The sequence below is a fragment of the Corvus hawaiiensis genome, chromosome 20, assembly GCF_020740725.1.
Source record: "Corvus hawaiiensis isolate bCorHaw1 chromosome 20, bCorHaw1.pri.cur, whole genome shotgun sequence".
Lineage (NCBI taxonomy): Eukaryota > Metazoa > Chordata > Aves > Passeriformes > Corvidae > Corvus > Corvus hawaiiensis.
The window spans coordinates 2,672,866-2,685,483 of NC_063232.1; the positions used below are offsets into that span (position 1 = coordinate 2,672,866).

Consider the following 12,618-nt stretch of genomic DNA (forward strand, 5'->3'; position numbering starts at 1 on the left):
TCATATTATTCTTTATATAATTTAATATATTTATTTATATATATATAGGTATTTAATATATCTAATAAATACCTATTTTTCAATACATTTGCTATATACTGTAGCTGTGTCTCTGAACATCATTTTTGGCCCTTCAATATTCAACTACCGTGATCTAATATTTGATAAAAATTGAACAAGTGCTTGACTGCAGCAGGCAGGCATTCCTGATCCTCCACTTTCAAATTTTCATTATAACACTTTGCCCTCTGAATGCTTCAGTATTGATACAAATGCACAGAATCAGAATTATTAATCCAAGCCCCATCTGGGTGCCATTCAAGATACAATTTGCTTTCCTTTAAAGGAAACCAAGATTAAATTCTATTTTAAGGACCTTAATTTTGACAAAACAACAAAAGTTTTGAACCATCTTTTAAAAGAAATATGAAGAGTTCTTCATTTTCCTGTCATCCTCAATTTATATTAGAGATGATAATTATGTCCTTTTCTGACCATTTCACTTAGCAAAACTACTCCTGTTCTTCTCCCTGTAAGTTATAAGCTAATTCCATTGTTAATTATTTAAACATATTTGAGATGAGGAGGGCTGTTAGATTGCAGCTCTAAGAGCATTTATTTGATATAATATAATTAATAGAATACATTTTATGATTTCCAAAGTCAATTTAAGGACTTGGCTCTTTTTTGCACAATTTTACCACGACCACAAGGTGGTGCCCTGGGAAGCTGCAGCTCCCTCCTGGCAGGAGAAGGGATGGAATGGCTTGGGAAGGCACACACAGAATTAAAATAAAATGAGTACAGTAGAATTAAAGATTAGAGCTTTCTTCTATTAGCCTCTATTAGCTTTTCATTAATGGTAGGGAGAGCTTTGGGAATTCTTGCCATTCCTCCCCCCATCACACTGTTCTCCCATGCCATTTCATTCAAAAGATGGCAGCTCAGAGCTGGGGCCTGCTCTGGTCAAAAGGGGTTTTCTGATGTGTTTCTGTCACTTTCAACCATTGTCTAATTTGGGTATTTTCACAGAAGAAATTGCAGGCAAGATTGCACAAGAAGTTCAGACAAACAGCACAGGCAATTTGAGTTTGCAGGAACAAAGGGTCAGGAAAGGAGACCATGGTGAGCTTCTCCCTCCTCCAAAAGGCACAGGATGTTCAGCAACGCAGAAATAAATTTCCCTGGTGTTTTCAGCAGATCCCAAACAGAATTTCCAGTATCAGAAATGAGAATAGGTAACTCCATGAAAAAATGGCCAAATCCCAGGAATCCTTTTCCTCCTCACTTCACAGAACAGGTAAAAGAGATTTTCAAAAGGCTGAGGACAGGTAAGTTCTCTGAGAAACAAGGAAGAGAGCAATGGGTCATTGTACTGCTGTAGCAATAAATAACTTTATTGCAGAAATAACCTCATGTTATCTCTATGTATTCATAACTCTGAGCATGAAGCAAACACAGCAGGTGCTTAGTGCCCTATGAATGATACAGACCCATATTTATTATTTATGGCACTTCCAGCTAATGGAGCAGGATATTTGGTCTTTTTTTGTTTGTTTGATGGCAGAATTTGTGCCACGTCAGGAAACACAGCACACAGGTAAGATGTCTAACTCCAAAGCAAAAATTCAGATTTTAGCTGTTATAATCCCTTACTGCTCTGGAGAAGGGGCTGACAGGAATTGTTTTATGCATCTCTAAGCTTCTTCCTGTGAATGTTTTTCAGTCCTGAAATTCTCACACCCTTTCCCAAACTGAGCCTTCATTTTTTTGATCTGTGATGGGATTCCTTTATTTTTTCCCCAGGATGTGGAAAGGGTCAAAGTGACAGGAAGTAAATAGCTACTATCACATAATCATCACTTACAATTACATTAAAAGGTGGAGGAGTAATTCTCTCTGTTATTGATAAAATTAATTATGGAAATGGAGCCTGGAAGAAGGCCTTAATTTCATTAACAATTGCAATTAATGAGGTAGATCAAAGGTCAGCACAAGCCAATGGCTCAGAGACAGGAAGAGCAGAATCGGTGGCCTTGACCTTGCTTGTTGTAGGCAAAGTCCCGACAGGATGTCCATAAACCAGGAACAATGCTCCAAATCTCACTATTGTTTGTTGGAATGGACAGGTGCAGCTCACTTGGAAGCTGATTCAAGGACTCCAACTATAGCAGACATTTCATGAATAGGAGAATATTTGAACACAAATAACAAAACAAACAAAAAAAATGCCCTACCCCCTAAAAAACAACCCACAAACAAAACAAACTCACCAAAATCCAACCCAGGAACAAAAATAACCTTTAGTAACCTAAAATGCTTTAAAATGTTTGGCAAGTAACAGGCACTGAGGTAGTTACAGATAGAATTTTTGGGGGGGAGGGGCATAAATAATAGATATTGGTGCTTTGAAGGTTAAACCCAGCACCATCACAGGAAGGAAGGAAATATATAAGGGAAAAAATCTGTGGTTCCCACAACAACCAGGGTTTAATACATGAAAGGTGGAAGTTGTATTCAAATTACCAGTTGAAACATTACTGAGAAACACTAAGGTACAAAAGGGTATTGAATGAATAATTCACTTCTTTCTGCATTTGCTAATAAATTTAGTAGAGATAAATATTATGAAATGAGAGCCCAAACATCCAAAAGGAAATAGGACCAAGTGTACTTTAAGGAAATCTGCTTTTTGCTCGACACCACTTTAAAAACTGCACAGGAGGAATCAGGAAAGTGATTCATGGATCCGATAGAGCACAAAAAGGAACTGAGCTGCTGCCTTTCCTCAAGGGCAGCCCAGACACAGCTTTTCCAAGGCAGCAAATTCCCCCGGAGCTTCCTGCTCCAGCCTCTGCCCACGCTCCAGAGGCACAGCCCGGACACTCAGGCAGCTTTTAACGGGCTGGAAGTGGAGCTGATAATCCTGAATTTGAACCATTGAGCCTTTCCGGCTCTTTCAGTCCAACTGGGGCTCACAATGGTCCCTTCTGAGCTCACATTGTGGGAATCCTGTCCCTGCAGACGGCCACTTCCCCTGCCCGGGTGGGGCACTGACTCAGCCCCCGCCCTGGAGCAGCACAACCCCGTTTAACCCTTTCCAGGAGCTACAGCAGGGTGGCCAAACAAATACTCCTGCCAGCCACAGGGAGCACGTGGAAAAGGTGAAAACGGCCCGAGAGAAGAGATTGGAGAAGCTGCTCGTTAGGAAATAAAGGCAATTTTTAGAGTAAATGTGTTTCATGATAAAGATCATGGAAGATATGTAAATTTTAACCCCATGTTCATACAAGCCTGAGAGATATCAAACAGTGGCTCATAAGAAAGTCACGCTTCTCTGTGTGAATTAGGTGCTAGAAACCTTCTTGTCTTAACTTTTAAAATCCCAAATGTTACACTGTAAGATAAAAAATAAGTAAAATGAAGGTGCTCTCTAGGCCAATATTCCTACTTTAAAAGTAAAAGCATTAAGTGGAGAAACTAAAATAAGCCACTGGTTAAACAACAACAACAAGACAGAAAAACATTGCTTGAGCTTTTGTTTCACTGGTTGTATGTGAGGAGAAACAAGCCCCGTGTTGGATTTGCACTGAAATGGGTGCGTTCTGCAAAAATGATCATTCTACATACTTGGTTACATGGACAATGTCACGTTTATTTAAGGCTCACAAAAATACACTTCAGTTGCCTGAGAATGGTGTAATTGTGGTCAGATGGCAGGATTGAATTTGAACTTTTGCCCAGCAGTCTCCAAGATGTAATGGATCATTTACAGGAGCACGTCAGGAGAGCAGAGCCCGTGGAGCCAAGTGGGAAGTGGCCTCATCCCACAGGCTGAAGGTGGAATAAAATCCTGCCTGGACTTGGCTGGCAAGGGCAGCTGTGGCTGCTCCCTGGAATATCCTCAGTGAGGGTGGTGAGAGCTGGGCACTAATTCAGAGCTGCTGCTTTCCAGATGGCCTGGAACAATCCTGAGTTCAAGGATCCATCTTTCCATGCTTGCTGCTGGCTGTCCTGTCCTTCTGTCACTTACAAACACCAGGAAATTTCCTCCCCACCCCACTTCGGGTAACTCCAGCCTGTGTTAGCTGACTGTGAGTCATTTAAGTCAGCAATTGTGTTTATGTAGTGATTTGAAGTTGTGAATCTCTCCTTTATATGCCAAATTTGGGGAAGAAACTTGAAGTTCAGGCTTCAACTTGGCCAAAAATTGCTCCACACCAAGGGCAGAGAGGGCTCCAAGGCCCAAGGGATGGGACATCAGTGACAGTTTCAAGCAAGGGCTCTCAGGACCTGCCAAACAACACTTAAACCCTTTCCTTCTTCACTTAATTGGAACAATCTCTCAGTCACAACTGAAATCTGTTGCCAGAGATTGCCTCACTTCTCCCACAAACACCTGGCTCCTCCTCGGCAGCCACAAGGCTCCGGTGCTCCAGGGCTGCAGTGGGGTTTGCCACACATAGGTGTGAGAGACACTTTGTACAGAAGTTAAAGGAGGCAACAGAATTAAAATCACCACTTGCAGTAGCAAAATATTGCCTTGAAAATGTTTTTGGCATCCATTACTTGGAACTCAAGTAAATACCAGCTTCAGGCATCTTAAAAGTTTCTTCCTTGCTGCTCCCCACCTCGAGCCTTACACAACACCCAGGAATGCACTGACTGTGTCACAAGAGGTCAGCTGGGTTGAGGAGAGACCTACAAATCCAGGAATCTGAGAAATGAAATGTGTTGTTATGAAAATATCCTAAATATTAAGAGCTCTCCAGAAAACAGCTGCAGCAAACGAGGCACTGAGATCAGTGAGGGTTTGAACCAGACCAGAGAGGTTTTGTGACCATGGCAAGATTTGCACAATGTTGTAAATCTGGACATGTGTTTTCTCTCTGAGACAGAGAAATGACGAGCACAGCAACCTGCTTTTCTCATCAAAGGATGGAAAGATCCTAATAAACTTTCTGAGGAAAGCCACAGTCCCTCAAAGTGTGAGCCTTGAACAAGGTATTGATGTTTAATCAGCAGCAGCTCCTGCAAGGGAACTGCCAGGTTATTTCCTGAGGGTACAGAAGGAAAAAGGCACCACAAGGTCATTTCCGGTGGATACAACAAGCTTTGGGAAATGCATTGGCTCTCTTAAGAATTTCTTACAGGTGGTACCAGAGTCACCAACCCGTTTTACAGGGCCAGAAGAGCCATTTCCAGGAGCCGGGTGTGGCCGCGGGGCCGTTATCGGAGCGGGAACAATACCCCGAGCTGACAACTCCTATCTCTCGCCTTTCAGCAGGAAACAGCCGCCAGTTTCCTTATTGCCACTGCCCGGGCAACCGCGGCAACAACCCCGGGAAGCTTCTTGGAACGCCCGAACAATGAACTGGGAGCGACTCCCCTGGAACACGAAGATGCCACATTGCCCCCGACCTCAGCAGCTCCTCAAACGAGCTCTAGAGAAAGGTGACCTTTGGTTTAATGCTAATGGAGCCACTGCTCTTTGACTCATTCCAGGGATGAGAATAATAATAACAACAATAATAAAACGCCCTCAGCACAACAAAGGGCAGCGTTAAAGCAAACTAAACCCAAGCTGGGCCCATTCCACAGGTTCACATTTGCACCTTTGTTTTACCACACCTCAACACCACCAGAAATGAACACAATGAATGGCCTCAACAGCCTCTTCAGATGGGGTAATAATCCCCTTTTTTGACCAAAATACCAGTTTTTCTCCTGAATTCCCAACACATTCCAAGCACTCACTAACTGCTGGACTCTCTCCGTTTGCTTGTGCCTGGGAGGTGACAGAACAGCGGTGAGTTTCTGTGTTTGAGCTCCTTCCCCTCTTGTGACAACTGACCCAGGTTGTTCCAGCCTCTCCCTCTGACACCACTGCCAGAACAATGTTCTGCTGCCTTTTATGAAAGCCGAGTGGATGCATCAATAAACAAGTGAAATGTATAATGAAATTCATGCCAGCACTTCATGCCCTCAATTAGGCACTTGAATTAGCAAAGCCACAGCAGGCTCTGAGAGTTTTTCGGCATAATCCTTCTAAAAATGAGTTTGCAAGAGCACATGCAAATATTTACCCTCATGTCTGAATCCATCAGAGGTGTTTCACAGGGAAGGCGATTGCTCCACTCCCCTCTCCTGAGGTTACAGTGATCCAGCACTGATCCCTCACCTGCCCAGCAGGATCCCCTCCCACACCCACACACCACCGGCTGCTGCAATCCGGAGACCTGGGTGAAGTACTTACTGGTTTTCCTTCTCCAAAAACCCAGCAAATTTACAGAAAAAAGGGCATAATATTAAATCTCAGAAGAGTAATTTCAATTACCTTATCTATAATTACATGCAGCCTTTTAACTGCTGATTACAAAGTATTTTTTAACCATGTGCTTCAAAGAAAACCGATTATTTTTACCTCCAAGGAACTCACCCAACCCCCACTTATCTTTACACCTGCCATCAATTTTGTTCACTAATATTTACATTTCTGCTTGATAATCAGGGAAACATCCAGAGTGTTTAGCTTGTGCCTGCAGCGAGAGGGAGGCTGATTCTAACAAATTAAATAATGAAGGCCAAAAGCACAGCAGGGAAGGACTCTCTGGAACAGCATTAAGCCACTGTCAAGTGTTAATGACAAGGATCTTTTAGCAGGAACAGGCAGCTGGGGGAGTTCTGAGGGAGCTGCTTGAACAGAAACACAGCGTGACACTGGCACGGAGGGAAGGAACTCCAGGACAGGGAGCAGCAGCTTTCCTGACTGTTTTGATGGATGTGAGGCTGGAACTGGACGGTTTGACTTGACCTGGCTCGGTGTGACCTGAGCTTTGCTTACACCAACAATTCCTGCCTGCTGGGGCACGGGGTGGCTGCCAGCAAAGGGGCACTGACACCTCTCGGTGCCCTCAGAGAGCTCGGGGAGGCACAGTCCTCAGGGCAGGCAGGAAAACAAGGAGAGAACGCAGAGGAGGAGGAGCTGCAGCCCTACCTGACCTCGTTCCACAGATAATGAGACAAAAAAAAAATAAATCTCCATCACATTAAAGTCATTAGCTGTTCTTAGAGGGCTGTTACTTCCGTGTGATTTTCAGTCATTCCCAGAAAAACAACCCCCAAGATACTTTATTTAGTGGCTAACTACAAGAAACAGCAGCTAAAAATAGGGATTTGTGCCAAGATTGTTCCTCTTGCAAGAGCTCCCTTTGGATTTGTGTCCAACACACTGAACTGACTGACTGCTTCCAATGTGTAATGAAGATTATGTGCAACAAAAGGAAACTTTGGGTTAAGGGAGCAAAATCCATGTTTTCAGGTCAAATGCTAAAGGCCGAGTCTTTCTCTAAAGGCACAAAATGCAACTGCTGAATTATCTTCTGTGTTCACACCTGGAGAATGTTTGGGACAGCAAATGTCACAGTGTTACCAAGAGAGTTCAATACAGAGAATGGAAACAATCCAGCTGAAATAAACACTGGGAAACGTTATTTCTTTGTTTATTTAAGCAACATAAAGCTATCCATTGCAGATCTCATCAGGTTTGTGTCACTTTTGTTTCTGTTATTAGGTTTTTTTTTACCTTTTACCAAGTCTTATATCCCAGGTAGAAGCAGGTAGAATGATCACTTCCTTAAGTGTTAGAAAGCTTCAAATTAACAGCAGAGCTTATTGGAATGGACACATGGAAACACAAGCTGAAGAACTATAGATATAGATATATATATATATTTCACACTGTATATATGTAAACATATTGAACCAAAAGTGGGAGGAAGCTTTCAGTTTTCCTTGTGGTTTTCCAGCAGGCAAGAGGCAGAATTTTAAGGAGACCTCTAAAACATTTAGAAAGGTGCAGTTTGTTGGCTCAGGCTCTAGGAAAAGGGTTTTTTTTTCTCATTTAGTTGTTGTTGCAGAGTCCTAATTCCAACCTGAGAGCACACAGGAACCCCAACCCCTCCCAGAAGTGTGAGAGGTTAATAAATACCTGTGTCCCTCAGGTGACAGATTTGGGGACCAAAAAGCTGCCACTAGAAGTGGGGAGAGCAGCCACGGGCTGTCACTGATGCAGTGTCCTGAGGGGAAATGCAACTCTGAGGGGTCTGTAGGCTGAAAAAGTGAAGTTCCAAACAGAGCTGTGGGGTTTGGAATTGTACCACAACGAGTTCTTTGTGACATTATTTTCAAAGGCCATATTTAGGGCAAAAATTTGAAAGATTTAGTAAATACTGTTCACCTTTTAAAAATCACCAGGAGCAGCTGAACGGCCTTTGTGCTTTCAACTCCCTCGTAGCAAATCCTGCGCTCAGACTTTCAGATATTGGAATTGAATCTGTCCGAGCAGTCTATGCAAATCCTCCCCACTCATTCCCAGCACTGCCTGAAGGTCCCTGTGAAGCCAAGAGAATCGGTACAAACCTCACCCCCCAGGGGAAGCTTTACAAGGGCTTTGTTCTGCAGGACCGCGGCACCGCGGGCCCTCTGAGCTCATTTCCAGCCCAACCAAAGACACTGATGTGCTGCTGATGCTCAATGGAAACAGCTGGGGATGGATGAGAAACAGTCAGATGAGAGATACCAAAATGTCAGACAGCCTACCGACTGTTGTTGCCATGAGATCCAACAGTCAACATCAGTCTGATAAGCTATCCGACAGGATGGTACAGCCATGGCATGGCACGACGCTGGCAACACGACAGGACACTCGGGCAGGGTCGAACACACCTGGCTCCAGCCCTGCCTAACCTGGGGCACCGAGCAGCCTAAGCTAAGCAGGAGCAGCAGCTCAGCTGCCCCGGACTCTGGGCCACCTCCTGAGAACGCTAATTAGAAAGGCAAATTAATTCTTGGTGCTTACCCCTTACGATAAAAGTAAAAAACAATCGTTCAGAAGTGATCAGAGCAGCGATACAGGTACAGCAGCAGTGGGGATTTATGCACTAAGGAGGGAAAAGAGCCATTTTAATATCAATTCTGTTCCTGTACATCAGAACTGACACACACTGATCATAACAAATCTGACTTTAAAAGCATGAGGTTAAGGGTTCTCTAAAGTTCTCTGCACCATTGCTGGGTAGCCATAAAATCTGCTTTCAGCTGGAATCTTAACTCTTCCCCCTCTCTTCTCCTCCACTGCCCACAGTTCTGGCCTCAGGGGCAAACACCTGAGCAGAATTTAGGATAACCAATCTTGTTCTCTATTTAATCTATTTAAGCAGTGACTGTGCTTCAAGCAAGGCATGGCCTTCCCTCCTTCCTTTGCTAAGCAAGAAGTTCTGAAGAAAAAAGAACAAAAAAAAGAACAAAACAAAACAAAAAAAGAACAAAGGATTTGAGCACCATTAGTACAGGAAGGATGAGCAAACATGCACAGAGCATCCAAAAGTGAGAGAGGAAAAGAAACAGCTTAAAAAGACTGACACAAGAAATTCTGGAATGATCAAAGATGACTTTATAAAGTTTTTATCTTAACTTCATTCTAAATATACAGAATAAAAAATGTTGGCTTCAGCATTTGACATCAACCATCTCTGCTAACATCATGAAGTGGGAGAGGGTGGCTTTTCCAGCGTGCAATGCAATGGGACACTGGGAATTCAGACAGAACAGCCTTACCATGAGGGACATGCAACAGTTGGTACCCAGTCTGTACTCAGTTATTTACATTTAGATGGTCTTGAAAGTTATGGAAAAAGCAAAACAGCCACCCTTCAAAAGGAAACGTTACCCTCAGGTCAGTCTGAAGTTAAATCAGGAGATGGAGAGTATTAAATAATCAGTTTTGGAAGTAATTTGGATGGACAACATTTGTGTTAAACTCCATTTAACATCCCATTGTCCATCCTGTAAACCACAACCCAGACTCGTGAAGCATTTACACCTTACCTTAACATTTTTAAGTTTGTCAGTGAAACCTTTGCTCTAATATCCAAATTACTTTCAAAATCAAACAAAAAAAAACCTTGTTAAGAGTTGAAATTTCATGTTAAAAAATTTTTCCCCCTTTTGAATAATGCTGATTTTTAAACATATGAAAAGATGTGTCATTTCTCGTGTCTGCCAAAACCCATCCTGGGGTTTTTCCCATTTTTCCCAAGCTCATTTGGTTTTTTCTTCGGAGTACATCTTCTGTTGCAGTCGCTTGGCATAGCTCTGGGCCATGGAGTTGATTATAGATAAGATAAAATAACAAACCATGACAATCACCAATTTTTCAAACATCCAGGATAGCCAGTTTTCCCCCTGAAGAGACAAAACAGAAGGAGGAGGAGAATAAAGATTAGTGGACAGAACAACGGAGAGTTCTGGGTGAAAGGGGAAAGCCTGACAGTGTCTTTATTCTGCAATTAATCAAATTAAAAACAGGAACCAAGTGCAACCCGTCAGGATTCCTGCAGGTCCCTCTGCAAAGCTGACTTTAGTCCCTTGAAAGATAATGCAGGAGGGGCTGCCAAATCCACTGGCGGGCAGATGACGAACCCCGATCGTTCCCAGTGTGCTCCCACAGTGATTTATTATTCCCAGTATTGTTTGGTCTTCGCTAACAATTCGTGGAGTTCAGAATTAGCAGCCCCTGCCTGACATCCCCCGTCATGTTCCTCGCAGAGAAAACAATCAGGTCATTGGTTAACAATGTGTTTTTTCCCTAAACTGCCCATTCTGGGTTATCTCCCCATTAGGATCCGACTCTGGTGTCCCTGGAAGTTGCGGCGCCGGTGCCACTTCACGGGAATTCTCACGTTGTGCTTTTTGTCAAAGGAGGGCAGCAATGCTCTGCCCAGAAATCCCTGCCCAGAAATCACTGCACATTTCCTGACTCCAGCCAGAGCCTCCCCAGTCCGGCTCTTTTGTGGTAAAATGGGCAAAGGGACATTCCCAATAGCTACAAATATTGCACGTGAAATGTGAGTTGGATTCACGGATTTTATCTCAAAACGCCTCAGCAGCCTAAAGAATTTCATATCAAAGTTGCTCTGTTCCACTGAAAATTCAGGGCAAGTTTTTTAAAATACTGCTTTTTACATTTTAAGGGTTTTTTTCTGTATGAAAGTACACTTCTGCCCCTTGTACCTGCTCTGAACACTGTAATTTTTTTTCCTTTCAAAGACTAAAGGCTTGGGGATTTTATTTCTCTTACTGTCCACTGAGCCACAGATCCCACTGGCTTCTAAGGCAGCGGTGCTGCCCAGTCTGTTACCATTTCACATGGAAAGGCAACTTTTTTCTCCTTAAATTTAACTTTCCCAAGAGGCAGCTAATGCAGAGGCAGGACAAACCACTGGTTTTGCTTTATACTTTCATTTATTCTCAAAAGGATTTAAATGCAGTTGCACACAATTAATATTTTTAATTCCCAGGTTGCTTTTTAAATGAGATTTTTATCTATTCCCTGGGTCAGTGCAGATCTTTGAAAAACAGAATCGGGAGTTCCATCGGTAAAAACTACAAGGCAAAGACAGGCAGGGAAGGGAAAAATGAGCTGGGGAGGGAGGGAGGCAAAGAGGGTCTTACCTGTGGCACAGCACTGTCGGATTTGTGGTGAAGTTTTATCCTCTGAGCTTCCAAATATTCTTGAAATGGCTTCTGAAGAGAAGGACCTATACTCGGAATAGCACTGATGGAAAGTTCATCCCAGAGAACAAGACAAAATAGGGAAGAAAAAAAAAACAAAAACAAAAAAAACCATTTTTTTTAAACTTACCACTTTACCTAATTAGAACAAAGTTCAAAGGCTGAGCCACAGCTCAGAAGGAAACTTGAAGCTACTCGAGAAAACAGAAACCCACGAAATAAAACACATTTCATCTTTTGATCTGATACTTCGGGAGGGATGTATTTCCCCATCCTCAAAAAGTGCTTAAAAAGAAAAATATTTCTGAGCAAGACAGTGCTGGGAAGAGAGGAAGAAGCCGGGAGCGGGAGCATTTCCTTGGAGGCAGGAGGAGGCAGCGGCGCTGAGAACCCAATGAATGACTTCGGAGAAGTCCCACATTTATCAGCGGCAGTTCCTGTAAGAACTGGTTTGAACCGATTAATAAGGAAATGACTGGGGCTTGTGTCATCCCTCGGTTAAAAAAGAAACTGCTCGCCCCAAGCCTCGCCCCCTCTCCCGCACGGAGCCGGCCCCTCGCCCCAGCCAAGTCCTTATTAGGACAATCCGTGCGTCATCCCTTCCCAAAAAGAATGCGGGAGCAGATCCTGGAGCGCCTCCCCCGAGCCGGGATTAACAAAGGAACAAAGGAGCGATCTGAACCCTGCCCCGAATCGGGCCAGGCTCCCTGGCAGAGGGCTCGCACAAAAGCTGAACACCTTTTTCCCGACGTTGGAAACATCCCGCTTTGGGAACGGGAGCGCTCTGAGTTGATGCTGGGCAGGCTCTCAGCAGCCTCCAGGCTTCCAGCAGCTTTTCCTTAAATCCTACTTAGCAGGAGATCCAAAACCCTTTAAGAATGGTCACAACCTCTAAAAAACTCCCAAATCAAATATAAATTCTAAATGATCACCACGGCCTGAGCTGTGTGGGGAGAACGCTCCCAAAGTTGGATCCACACCATCCACCTCATCCTAACTCCAGCCACGGGGGAGTTCTCATTACTGACCACTTGGATTTCAAAG

General features: G+C 43.6%; 1 protein-coding gene across 5 annotated transcripts in view; it reads right to left on the reverse strand.

Annotated features, from left to right (window-relative positions):
• Positions 1 to 7,486: 7,486 nt before the first annotated feature.
• The window catches only part of VMP1 (vacuole membrane protein 1), a 60,859-nt gene continuing 55,727 nt past the window's right edge, over positions 7,487 to 12,618 (reverse strand). For all 5 annotated transcript variants that reach the window (XM_048324479.1, XM_048324480.1, XM_048324482.1 and 2 more), the window contains 2 exons: positions 11,515 to 11,617; positions 7,487 to 10,245 (listed from right to left, as the gene is read on the reverse strand). In XM_048324479.1, coding sequence (XP_048180436.1) covers positions 10,102 to 10,245; positions 11,515 to 11,617 — 247 coding nt within the window. In that variant the 3' untranslated portion in view covers positions 7,487 to 10,101. The remainder of the gene's footprint in view (positions 10,246 to 11,514; positions 11,618 to 12,618) is intronic.